Below are 14,645 nucleotides of genomic sequence, written 5' to 3' on the forward strand. Positions count from 1 at the left end.
GGATGTTTTTAAGTTTAAATAGCATGAAAATACGCTCGGTTTGATTTCAATAATGTCGGAAGGGTTGCAGGAAGTCCTGGATCCACGTGTACAGGTAAATCGTAAGAATATTCTGGTAATTCCGGTCAATTCTACATTAATGAATCAATGGAAAAGTATATACATAAATTTACATTGATACATTAATTAACCTATGATACAATCACAGGCTAAACAGTGAATTACAGAATAATTACTGTTATGTGCTATGAGATGAATTGGAACAGGTTAAGAATTGTACTAGACACTGTGAAATAAATAGGCCATTGCTCAATATAGTAGTGGACACCTGAAAATCTATATATAGTGGTTTAGTAAGGTCTATATATAAAGTACATACACCTGTACTGTAGTCAGGGGTGATCTGCATGTAAAATACAGTGTTATGAATCTATAACTTAAGACCTCATATTTTTATATGTATTATTTGGTAGAGGAGAAGGACCCGAAGCGTAGAGTGGGGTGATTGGACGTCCCCGGTTTGGCCCGTTTTTAATATTTGAAAAATCAGTCTTAGAACAGAGAAATTTTATTAACGCGCCACTGTATGATACGGATCAATAAATAAATTTTAATCGGCTTTAGATCCCATCTTTGCCTATTCCGAAATGTTTTCCCCGGTTGGATATTATGGTCGGCCTACTTGGAGCTACGACAAATTAAGTCTGGCCTTTACTGTTGTTTATTAATGCTTTTTGTATTTAAGTTTCTTTAAGTTTGAATATCATGTTGCAATGTTATATTATTATTATTTTTTTTAATTTCTTTTGGTATTCAGTATTATATTGTTTCTTGTATATATAGACGAAATGATTTTGATTTGTTTTTGCAATATGTAATATACCAAAATAAGATTTATATTTGTGAGCATTTATCGTTAATACTTCGAAGATAAACTTAAATAGTGAATTAATACAGTGGGGGCCACTTTTACAGGATTGTTTCTTTTTCAAGTTGCATACAAAATAACCTGCAAGCAATGGCCACGTCTGAAAAACGGCCATGTTTTATACAGTCAAACATCTGAACAATCGCCACCTTTCCCTCGGTGGCAGTTGTTGAGAGGTTTGGCTGTATAAAGAAGCAGAATCGAAAGGATATTTATATTCAATTATGTTGATGATGTAAGCTACTTTCCCCAAAATGACAATAGAAGAGTCTGACTACTACGCGAGACATACGTCATCAGCTATCTTCTTCGCGGGTACAGACAAATAACGGTAAAAATATCTTTTCGCCACTGATTTGGCTTTAAAAATCAAAATATAAAACTCGGATGCATTAAAAAAAGAATATCCGTTAATCTCATTTCCCATTCGAGTCTAAAAAATTCGAGTTAATTCTAGAAATATATTTGTAACATTCCATAACTTCTAGTTGTTAACTGAAGTTTTAATTGAAACTTTAGAAATAAATGGAAATTTATTGATTAAAGCGGCTCTAAATATGTCAATAAGGTAGTAAATATTAAAAAGTATTTTAAAACATAGTCTTAATTAACGTTAGATTAGCTTTAAACCATTTAATTTGTGCAATTTAGGCTGCCTAATTTTTAATTTCATAGTAAATTTTTACGATAGTAGACATTTTTTATCATTAATAATAATTTTCTTTAACTTATATACAGTAATTGATATACAATCAAGCCTGGGAACAACGGCCACCGACGGAAACAGAAGATGGCCATTGTTTAGAGGTTCCCTTTGTTTGGAAGTTTATTTTGATAAATAGTAAAATTTATGTACTGTATTTATTTGTTTTATTGATGTATTTTTACAGCATTCGGAAAGGAATGAGGACCCAAATTCACGAATATTCAGGGCTCCTCTCGTGTCTCTTAGGCTCTAAAAACTAACTTTTCAATGCCATTTATTTTTATTTTTTTCTTTCATTTATTGCGTGTAGAAGAATCATTAAGTCTGAAACATTATTCTTATCATTAAAATACTTTTGCTGCTGTCATGAAATAGTTTTAATCAATTAAACGAAACAATTTGTACTTAAACTTTGTTGCTCTGCATTTTATTATAGGTCTATTCTATAAATTCTGGAAATAATGTGCTTTCTCTCTCGTATGCCCATTATTTAATGTACCTTCATCATAGTTGATCCTTAATTGCTCCAGTAAGCGTAACTAGAATCGATAAGGGGGGCCCGAATTAGAACGTGCAAACCTACATTCGCTCCCGTACCTATGTGGATTTAGCCACCAGCGCCGTGGATAAGAGTAAACTCTTATTGTATAAGCAAGTATATAATTGGGTTTTTCACGTTCAAATCTTTTTTTTCCGTGCTTGTGTGATCTTTTCTTACTTTATTTCTTTACAAATGTAAGCGGGTGCCACTCTGGTTACACTACTGAATTATTCATCGAATGTATTTTTCGAGACAAAAATTACATCTTGCAAGAGTTTTTATCGTAGGCTTTTTTTATAAGCACTTCAATTAATGTATTTACAGAGAAATTTCTGAATATTAAACAAATTTAGAGTCGATTCACACGCGCTAAATTCAAAATTTACAACTGAAGCGATTAATTAACTGAAGCTCGTCTCACCTCATTTATTATTTTAAATTAAAATCGAAATTTAATAAAATAATAAATAAATTATTAAAAACTTTAATTTTTATTCTAAAATATTTTAAAAATTGNTTGATTATACTAAAGAAGGGTTCCATTTAGCATTTATGCACTTTTGAACTGTCACATTGTTAAACTTGCTCTCTAAAGGCAAATTTTGCTTGGGGGCCACGCAGCCCCCATGATACCAGTTACGTTTGAAAAATTTACGATACCAGTTAAGGGTTAAATTTGAATTACAAATTTTACTTTATAAGTTGGAAAAATATTAAAATTAATCGACATCATTTTATTGTAGTATTAATTAAAAAATTTATTGTTTTATTTGATAAATGTTTTCGATGTTAAAGAAAACATATATTGATATTGTTATCAACAATATATATAAGTTGAATTCTAAATATACAGAATGTCTCATAAGTCTTGAACCATATGAATCATGTTGATGTTTATTTATTCTCTTATAGCTATAGTATGGTGCTGAGATAAGGGAAATGAATTCAAGTTATTTTGATGGTTGGGACCCATAGTCAGCTTGAAACCTTCAAAAAGTTTAGGCTGCTTGCATATTTCCTACCAGTTGCTCAGGGTGGTCCAGATGCGGTCTATTAAAATTTTTGGCAACTTCAAGCTACAGGTCCCCATCACCAAATAACTTTAATTCATTTCCCCTTATCTCAGCATCATGCTTTACCTGTAAAAGAATAAAGATCAACCTAACTCCTATGTTTCAGACTTATGGGACACACTGTGTAAGAGTTTTCTTTAAAAATTAATCTGAATTAAATTATTATTTAGTAAAATTCCTATTCTGCATTCTTGCATTGAAATTGCAAATATGTTATGTATAGAAGTGTAAAATATGACAATGTTTTTATATTATGTTGATTTAATGTTGTAAATTTTTGTTACATAAGTCTTTATTGTATATAAATTATTACAATTACATTGCGTAAGTTTACTGAATGACATTTGAAACTTGATAGCTTCGTTTTATTAACATAATAAATATGTTAAATCAATTTATTAGCATTCAGAATGCAAATAATATGTAAGGCAATTTAATTTGATTGAAAATCTAATCTGTGAATAATGAAAAGTTTAAATTGTTGTTACTGTGAATATGTAGAACATATTTTTGATATATATATATATATATATATATATATACAGACTGTGGCTGAGAATGAACATGAACAGTAATATGGTGTCTCAACTGTCTAATTCTGAGTGATCCCGAACTCTATTTTAAATATATAATGTGCTGTATTAATGTCTGATTTTATCTTGCTAATCCAATGTCTCCAAATATGGGGTTGTGACCCCAGATGGGTTCATCAGTTATTTCATATACTTTTTCTTTATAAAGACCAATGAAATTATTAATTAATCAACGGATTGTCAACAATGAGCATTGTTGATCTTCATAAAAAGATAAAATTGTATTTATTCAGTAACAGGATGAATACAACAGACACAGAGCCAACTTCCAGTACATATAATACAAAAGACGAACACTGCACAAACTTTTTCCAACTTCTTCCGAGTTCTCCTTTAGATGCAACTGAATGGTTACCTGACATTTGTGCAGTGTTTCTTTTTTGTACTATACACACCAGAAGCTCTGGATCTGTTTGTACATATATTCTGTTGTGGAGTGGTATGTATATAACAGGATGAATAGTTTTGATGATTGCAACCTGTTTGTTATAGTTCTGAAATGTATATCAAATAACTTAATTATTTCACAATGTTTAATTCTTTCAGTTTGTTTAACTTTTATTTACATTTTCCTTTATATCTTCTTATTATTTAACAAATGTATTTTGCATATCCTGGTCTCAGTATTTGGTTTCATGAAACACTTTCAACACTATTTTGAAATTTAAAGTCATTTATTTCTTCCAATGTTGCAAGATTTAGCTACATTGGGACAAATGTGGCTACTTTTTTTTGTTTGATGTAAAAAATATCATTTAGCGCTTTGGCTACTATTTCGGCTACATATTATTTATAATTTTATTAATTGAATAAAAATCAACTTTAAAATGGTGTTTTGTCACGTTTTATTAATTAGAGACCCAAATAAAACAAATATTTGTGTTTTTCAAATAAATTTTCGTTTCTCTCTTTTATAATAAATGAATTTATCTATTTCTAAGTAAAAATTGAAAGTGTCTATAGAAGTAATTTTTTAAAATATGCTTTTTCTTGATCAAGTTTTAATACTTATTATTATAATCTAGACATGTTAATTTTTAAATATACTTGTATATTGGGCCACAAGTATATTATATATACTTGTGGCCCAAAACTCCTTGACTTCTTCCGATGCGGCCCAGAGAAACAAAAAGGTTGGACACCCCTGGCTTAGACTAACTTAAAGAAAATCATTTTTTGTCAAAATTAAATAATAATCTATTTATTAAAACAGTATGTATACAATAAATTAATTTATAAATGTGTTCTGTGACAAAAATTCTGACACATTTTAGTTGTTTTGAAATTTGACAAGGATGGAAAAAGAGATGAAGTTTATAGTTTTCACAATTACAATTTGCTAGATTATTATTTTGAATGAGTATTAAAAATTTTTGATTGTTTATGACAGATATTTCATTTCTGTCATTTAGTGTATCCAAGACAAAAGGACAATCATCAGCCATGTATTTAATATTTCAGGATCAGCTGGAGAATCTGAATGTTTGTACAGATAAAATCAACCAGTTAGAGTTACAGCTGGATGTAAGTATCTGCAAATAATCTATTTTTCTAAGTAGAATAAATAATTATATTAATATATTTGTAGGAAGCGAATGCCGTTTTTCGGAGTACATTGAGCGAATCGAGCCAAAGGTTGAAACAGCTCGCCAAGAAATCGGGAAAGTGTATCGAAATTGCAAGACCGTATTATGAGTCGAAAGAGGCGGCGAGATTGGTTTGTATTTTATTTAATTACTTAGTTAAAGAATTTATTAAAAAATTGTAGATGTAGAGAATGAATTTTTATGCATTTTAGGCTCAGATGGAGTGTCAGAAGGCTGCGGTGCAATATCAGCGTGCTTGTAGTATTCATAAAGCTGCACGAGAGACCATTACTATGGCAGAAGAGAAATTTCTAAATAAAGATAACAATTGGAAATTCAATACAGCTTGGCAAGAAATGGTGAATCATGCAGCTATAAAAGTAAATACTATTATCGATTGATGATACAATTTATCTAACATATACATAAAAATTAAATACAGTTGTATAAATATGGTATCACAGATATTTTATTGAGTAATAAACAGTTGTTATTATTTTAGTAAAATGAATAAATAATTGATTATATTTGTTTATTAATAAATATCAGGAATTTTTATTTAAAGAAAAAATAAAAGAAATTTTTATATAGGTATTAGAAGCAGAAGCATTAAAAGTGGAGAGTGAAAGGGAACATCAGAAAAGAGCACAGATGTGTGCTGTTGCGGAAGAGAAAGTTCAAATTTTGGCTAGACAATTAAAGCATGCAATCATAAAATCGAGGTGATAATTTAAAAATTATATGATTAATTATATTACGGATTTAACTGTAAAGATTTTGTACATATTGTTAATCAAAATAGACACCTTTATATTATTGGGCTACAGTTTGAAAAAATTGTAGACCTATAAATTCCCGCTGTCGTCCATCTGTCCGTCTTTCCTTTATCTTAAGAACAGAGTTAGTTTGATGAAAGACGAGACCAGATAGGGAAACCTTACAAAGAGGATGCCCAATTTAACTATATATATGAGCTTCTGATGCAAAGCATGGAAGTCATGTTATTTCAATTCAAAAATTTTTTCCGAAAAGGTGTTAGATAGATGACCCAACAACTCTACTGTTAAAGGAAAAGTATAATGTACAGAGGCAAGCCATTACTAATGTGAGGTGGAGAGCATATATCTTAAATTAAATAAATTAAAATATCATTAAAAATTGCAGCCCATCATTGTGATGATGTTAAAATAAATAATTGCTTGTTTATTTTCTGAGTTTTAAGTAATTACTATTAAAATAAAATGTAAAGCTTAGTCGTTACCTAATTAAAATTGAGTTTATTCATTTCAACAATTTAGAATCAATGGTTAAAACAAAAGAATAATTTAATTATTCTTTCACTTAACCCATTAATATAATGTATAGTTGGATATGCTTGTTCTGTTAATGGCTATTGGCTACTAAAATGTATATGAAGTACTTTAACTTATCTCTTTTTGATATTTTTTTAGATGTAGAAGCAAAGTATTGTTTTTAAGAAAATTTAAGTAAATTATAGGTTCTTGTTTGAAATGTAGTTTTATCTATTCTAGTTTATAAGTATTAGATGAAGAAATATGCACCTTAACATTTATTTATGTAAATTTATCATTGATTCTATTAGGAAAGAATTTATACTGTTACTGAGTTTATCCTAATAAATATTTAGCAATTTCAAGGTTGATAGATTAAAGTATCTGAAAAGCTTATTTATAATACTTTGCAAAATAAAAAATTAGGTAAAAGTCCTGGAAAACATAATTCTGATATGACATAATATTCAAATAATCACCAAATATGCAGAACCAACAAATGTCAAGGTTCTACATGTTTGGTGATTATTTGAATGAAAATGATGAATAATTAGATTAACAAATTATTCTTTAATTAATCTTAATAATATTTTCATACATAAACAACTGTAGTCTTAAATGATAACATTAATTTTATATATATTTGCTTATGAATGGATGTAATCCATTAAAGGAAGAGAGCTCAAACTTAGTTTATAATTTCAGTGACAGTTGACTGAAGATAATTTTGGAAAATGATCACATAATAAGCTCAGATTATCTGTTAATAATACAGTAGAGCGTCGATTTTCCGAAAGTCAATCATCCGAAAGAATTCCAGTCCGCAAATTTAAATTTTCGCCAGTGCTGTGGTTCTTCAATCTTTGGCTATGTCTTGAGCTACTCAAATATTTTACGTTTTTGATACTAAATTAACATCTGAAGTATAATTTTTTATTGTTTTTATATTTTTCAATATATTTATTTTGTTTGTACAAAATAAGAAAATATTTTTAACGATACAATAATCTTCGTAAGGCTTAACATCGACGAAAATTCAACGCGAAGCGATACGCAACGGATAAAAATTTCGACATCGGATACATTAAACTATTTTTTCGTACGTAAATCAGTTATCCGAAATATCAGTTATATGGACAACCCCAGTCTCCAATTGATTCGGAAAATCGACGCTCTACTGTAATTTGGTTCTATGGAAAATTACTTTTATGAAATTAAAATTTGTATTTCTGTTTTTATCCTGCATTGGGATAGTCAGTGAAATTTTGTGCAGTTGGGGTTTAACAACCCCAATAAATTAAATTCAGGAATCAGTTATAATGTTATGTTTATATAGGAAAAATGCACTGTGATGGCCAAACTGTGGCTCACGATGTGCATGCTGCTTTAGACCCTGATTGCAATACACTTTTATATAATTTCCTTTTTATAAAATTGGTACATACTACTAACACATATGTAATATTTTTGTAAATTTTCTGACTATTGTGTAGTGTAATATAAACAGAGATTTGTAAATGTAATTCTCAACTTAAACTCGGACAGGAAACTGAAAGCTTAGGGTACATTCATAAGTCAAAGGAGTTAAGTGATTGTTTACCTAGTCAGTCATTCAGTAAAGTAATAGTAATATTAACTATATATATCAATAATATAGTTATCACTATTCTGTAGTTAAAATATTATAAATAGGTGATGTAGTTCTCCATTAACATTCCAATAGAGGATGTTGTTCTCCTATATTTTTGATAGGCAGTGTATTGGCTCCTGTTTTGACAAAGTTTGGCCACCCTTGATATATAATATTTTTATTTTACAGATTTTAATATTTGAGATTAGTTTTTTTGGATTGAGATGTATAACTGAATATTACAGGCTACTAAAGTTATAATTTATCTTTTACAAGCTGTTTTATTTCTAGAGAAGATGATATAGTGCAAAAAATTATGACGATATCTAAGAATTCATTGTATTAATTACATTTATACACAGCAATTTGAAAGTTCAAATTCATGAAAAAGTTCGGTAATATTTAAATGAATGATTAGCATAACTTTTTAAAAAATTCAGAATAAAAGTTTTTTAAAGTACAAAAAGCCCAAGAATGTTAATTTAATAACGCTTTTCCTGTTAGATTTTCTAAACTTTTGAATATTTATTTATTGAAATAGATCATCATTAATTAATAATTTTGTTTTTTTAAAGAAACAATTTATTTTTATTAGAGTAATTGAAAATACATTTTCTATGTTTATATCATTCAAAGTGAATTTCTAGATGTTAAAATAGAAAGTATTAACAATGGCGTAAGCTTGTAAAGATTTTATTGGATTTAATGGAGTTATATTACTAAAACAATAGAATTTCTATTTATAGTAATTTAAAAGTATGTGAAATTAAGTGACGATGATTATTTAAATTTCTGTCTTAATTTATTTGAATTTCTGATATTTATGAGTTAAATAATAATAATGTGCATGTGATTTTTGTTTCATGTGATGAAATTAAATAATACCTATAATAATAATTACATATATATATATATTATTAATGGATATTTGAAATATCTTTTGTCAAATTATTCATAAAATTTTAAAAATAAGACTAAACCTTACTTTAATTGGCATGCAAACTTAAAAAGTGGACTCTGGATGAGATTGTAACTAAATTTTGTTGCATGCTGGACCTATATAAAATTTTTATATTTTTTATTTCTTAAATAAAGAAAAATTAGTGGGGAAGTTTCAATGGAATTCCTTAATAACCATATTAAAAAACCATAAATATTTATATTGAATGTCATTTTTCAGAATCACCTTGCTAGCAAGAAGCCTGTATCAATACAAAATGCCACAAGCTTTAATTTCACATGTACAGTGCCAGCTTGAACTTCAGCTGTTTCGTATATATAATACTTATATAAGTATATTGCATTTACTCTTCTTTATTTTTATTATTGAGCTGATCATTTTATGCCTGTATGATAGTTTTAATATGGTTGTTAACTCTTTATTCTGATACTTAATAGGTACTTCAGAACTTCTTAATTGTCAGTTAGAAAAACTTCATGATCTATTTATCCATGTAAAAAAAAATAGCACATATTTATTTCCTTGGTTAAATAAACTCCAGGATGGTTTGTTTTTTGAAATGTACATATCTCTAGAGTTTATTTGAAGTCTCAGGTTTTTTTGAGGCTGGGGTTTATTACTTTACAACAGGAGATATGAGTAAAACTTGAAAGAAATACCTTAATTACTCATACATTTCCAGATCTATCAAAACTACTATTTATAGGTTACAGCTACAAAATTTGAAATATTATTTTCACAATTAATGTAATTCTCTTTTCCAGTTTGTTTGCTACATTGCCATTGTTTGTTTCTATGTTGGAATCATTGTCTTGGCTTCCATCTCCAATTTGAGTTTTCCTAATTGCCCCTTGCTTGATAAGTTTTCAACTTACAAACTCAATCCCAATTTTCCCATGCTCAATAATTGACAAAATTGATTTTCAAAAATATTTCCGTTAACCTTGGAATAGAAATAGTGCTGTCTAAGTATTAACAATTTTAGAGGTAGAATCTCAGTTAAATTTCTTACCTGCTAGTCTAAACTATATTATCCTACACGTTGCAGTACTTCAACATGTTTTCCATGCTTTTGAACTTGGGGTTTATTTCTAAGAGTGCCTTCATTCCATGGTATTTATTTGAAGAACAGAGTTTATTTGAATCCTTGGGTTTAATAGAGAAAATTGGGGTCCGTGAAGGAAGATTAGAGGTTCTGGGTGACAAAAATTTATATATTCTAAATTTGTATTATGACATTCAACATAATCATTCAGCCCTGATAGTATGCAAACAGTCCATTGCTGCTTCACTGAAGCTTTCGAAAATGCAAACAATTACTAGTATTTTGTTTGTTTGTATTATTTTTCATAGCGAAATAATTAAGAATGTAAAATGTAGTCATTGAATGAAGGTATCATCCTGTTACGTATATTAAATACTTGGATTGGATGTCATGCCAACAGTTGTGCCAAACATAAATATATTTACATTGAAAGTGCTTGCAAGATTAAAATATTCCTTTTAAATTCTCTTTAACACCTCCTAATCTGAAGGTATCATACTTTATTGTACTAAAATATGTCTCGTTCACTTATAAGATAAAATGGTAATTTGAAAACAACTGATCTACATACACGTGCTTGACGGCAGTTACTGGACCAGTAAGGCTTACAAGTAGGTTTTTGGAGATGAACATTAACTGAAACAAAACTATTGTCTGCATCATACTAATATACTAAATTAATATGATATATAGATATATATATAACACAAACTAAATTAGGATGCAATCAGTTAACTAATTTTGAGTACTGATTGTAAAGTCAATTGATCGAAGGAACCAAAGTTTGGCAAAAGTTGAGATATTCTCGACTTATTGAACAGATGAACACTGGCAATCTGTATCCACTTGTGGTTTGTATGCCAATATGACCCTAGCTTAATGTTTTAAATTTATTTGTTACCTCAAAATGATTATCTTAATTATTTACTTTATGACACTTATTTTACAGTGGAGAAGGATATTAAATCAATAGTTTGATTTCATATATTTTATATATTCTATATATAAGCCCATATTCTATTTTAAAACCATTTGATTTGATTTTCTTTTACTAGAAAATCCTAATTCTAAATGTTTTATTGATAAAATACAGGTATGCACTACTTAAGGACTAGGATATGTCATTAAGTACATTCCATGTTGCTCACTTAGACAAACCTTGTATGGTATAGTCTATTACTCATATAGGTTATATGTAATATGATAAATATTTGTGTATCTAAACGTAGAAAAGATATAGTAAAAATTATATTCATATTGCATAATTATAAATGTACTAAATTAGACAATTTGTTGTTTAGAAATTTTCTGAAAATACTTCATTCCATAAACTTTTTGGACACCTTGTGTACTGGTCCTGTAGGTTTGTTTGTGTTTTAATGGCTCACAGCAGCAGCATTATGCAATATATTAAAGGCAGCTACAACTTTTTCAGTGCCATTATACCATTATTAAGCTTGAGACCTCCATTGTATATGTGGTTTGTCATTAAGTGATGTACACCTCTTCAGTACCAGTATATGAAATGCTGGTACTGAAGATAAAGTAATGAATAAAAGAACAATAAAATGAACTGTAAAACTTTAAATGATATTACCATAAATTTCTAATTAAACTATATTTTTATTTATGTAGACAATATTTTGAAGAGAAAACAGAATTTCAAAAAAAACTTCAGGTAATATATTATCTTAATATTCATGATTTACATCTGCAAATTAAAAAAATGAATCGGCGATTTTATTAATACAGGATTTGAAGCTTCGTGTCGATAGTTTACAGAAATCGGTCAGTGATGCCAAAGCGACTTATTCCAAATCGCTGCATAATTTAGAGATAATATCCGAAGAAATTCATGAAAAAAGAAGGATGTTACAACCAAGAGAACCTGGTGTTGGTGCTGAATTAGAAGCAACAGAATCATTATTAGATATAGGTAAAATTTAGATTCAAAAAATATTTTTGTCGCATTTAACAAAAACTAATTCTTTGAATATTATTTTAGATAAATGTCATCTTATCGACAGTATTAGCCAAGCAGATAATGATTCGCTGGATCGAGAAAGTAGTTACGATTCTCTCGATACTACTTTCGAAAAGATGATTCCTGGTAAGTGAAAGAAATGAGACTATAAAAATGATTTAATTTTGATTTATATAACTATTAAAAAGCTTTCTAATTACAGAATTAAATTTAAATATGTTTGAAGTTATCAGAACACGAACTCTCTCTGAATATAGTGCATGCTCTTCTACTGTAGAATCAACAGCATGTTCTTTCCGTTGTGGCTCGGTCGAGCCCGAATGCAATTCCGATATCGTCCACCAAAGGGAAGTATCGGACGTTAGTAAAATTAGTTCTCAGATTCGGAATCTTTCGATAGACGATAGCAGTGAATTTGTAGAAATTGACCTCAATAGCGATTAGTCGTTTTAAAGTATCTACTTTTTTATATTGTTATGAGGAAAGTTTTAATCAAAGCATTCCATTATTCAATATCTATCAAAATATCAATTTTGTCCTTTTAACTAGAATGTAGGATAGTAGTGTTAAATTTACATGTACGACAAACAAATTCTAAGTATTATTTTTATGACAAAAATGCACATTAAATGTATTCATGTAAGGTTTGTTAGAAGTTGGACGGTGAGTAGCAACAGAAATGTATAATAGAAAGATTACGAATCATTTATTTAATAATAATATATGTTTAATTTATTTATCAAAACATTACCAAAAGTTTTGTTATAAAAACTTTAACTATAATTTTCTTCTCTGGCAAGTGTTGTATAATAATTCTTAAGCGAGAAGATATTTAAGTTTCAAAGAGAAATTTTCTCAGCTCTGTAAATAAATAAATATAGGTAAGTGCTATAATTAATTTTATTATGTAGATAATTTAATACTAAATACTTATAGATGTTAGAATATTATAAATAGTAGTAAGGCATTTGTCGTCGAGTAGGAATGTTAATGTATATATTAATATTATTGTTAAATTCTTCTTCACTCTTCGGGTACTCACTTAAAAGCACGAATGAAAAAAGCAATAACAAAAAAATTACGTAACAAGGTTTGGTGTAGGTCCACGATAATAGAATAATTTTACAAATAATTATTCAATATGTCAATTTCTACATATCTTAATTCACATATTCTGCATTGCACGTACAGTTTTAGTTAGAATTTCGATAATTATTTTCTTATAATTTGCATTATTCATCTATGCCAGGGGTGGCCAAACCGTGGCGCATGCGCCAAACTTGGCGCATTGGACGATTACAAGTGGCACTTTAGTCAGTTCTGAGCAACATTGCCAGATTTGGCTTCTTTGCAATTAAGAATATTACATAGAAAATTAATTTTTTATAGTCTGTCTTGGCAAGTTCATTTGTTGCACAATTCGTTGCAATCAACTTTACAGATAAAATGAGTGTTCTCCACATAGTAAATTACAGTGTATGTATGTATGTTTATTTTCGATCAGTGCATAGGCGTCTAAATGACAGTGCTACCGTCCGGACAGTCCACGAGTCGGTTGGACTGCTACACCTGTTAACCTTTTTTTTTTTTTTTTTGCTTCTACGATTCGCGATACATTCGCAATCGTGTATGCCACTAATGTCAAATGGGACTATTTTGTACGGGTAACTACACCACCACCGCATTTTTTATTAATTTTTTTTTCACACAACTGAATTTTGATCTTTTAAATTGAAATACCTGATTAAAGGGTGGCCGAAATTTTTCTCCGCCCCGGGCGGCTAACACCCACGGTACGCCACTGCGCATCTGAACTCGTCTATCAAAAAATGGCGCATGGTATGCAAAAGGTTGGCCACCCCTGATCTATGCAATATTTCATTATTATTTATATTAAAGAAATATTTAATTATTCTTCTATGCAATATGTTTTAAAGTAGAACAAATTAGGATGAAAACGATAAAGGTCATAATAATAATTTTTCAAAAAACAGTTTAATATATTTTTAATAAACTAACTTTACAGTTTCTTACTTGCTGATTTCTTATGAGTGTTTTTAATATTTTGTTGTTAATTTTAACTATTAAAATTTACAGAGAAACCTTGTTAATGCAAATAAAATAAAAGTTAATTTTGACATCTTTATAAAAACTATAATAGACAGTTTCTATCTTAATGAAGTATAGTTTGAAGTTCTATAAAAAAAAATTTATCATAATTCTTTTACGATTAGTTTTGTGTTGTACAGATATTTGTTACTTAAGTAGAATTATAGCCAGAACAATTCACTTGGACTTTAAAATCA

General features: G+C 28.7%; 1 protein-coding gene across 2 annotated transcripts; it reads left to right on the forward strand.

Annotated features, from left to right (window-relative positions):
- Window positions 1–13,668, forward strand: LOC111634468 (SH3 domain-binding protein 5 homolog). 2 transcript variants are annotated; one of them, XM_023379241.1, is made up of 9 exons: window positions 1–94; window positions 5,254–5,365; window positions 5,430–5,558; window positions 5,640–5,807; window positions 6,019–6,149; window positions 11,991–12,033; window positions 12,108–12,291; window positions 12,361–12,465; window positions 12,542–13,668. In XM_023379241.1, exons 2-9 carry the CDS (start codon window positions 5,285–5,287, stop codon window positions 12,781–12,783), a joined length of 1,083 nt encoding a protein of 360 aa, XP_023235009.1. In that variant the 5' UTR covers window positions 1–94; window positions 5,254–5,284; the 3' UTR covers window positions 12,784–13,668. The 2 variants fall into 2 exon arrangements, with proteins under 2 accessions (XP_023235009.1, XP_023235008.1); XM_023379240.1 differs by having other exon boundaries at window positions 5,303–5,365.
- The last annotated feature ends 977 nt before the right edge of the window (window positions 13,669–14,645 follow it).

Source organism: Centruroides sculpturatus, unplaced genomic scaffold (assembly GCF_000671375.1).
Source record: "Centruroides sculpturatus isolate CEXI.00-Female unplaced genomic scaffold, Cexi_2.0 scaffold710, whole genome shotgun sequence".
NCBI classification, from domain to species: domain Eukaryota; kingdom Metazoa; phylum Arthropoda; class Arachnida; order Scorpiones; family Buthidae; genus Centruroides; species Centruroides sculpturatus.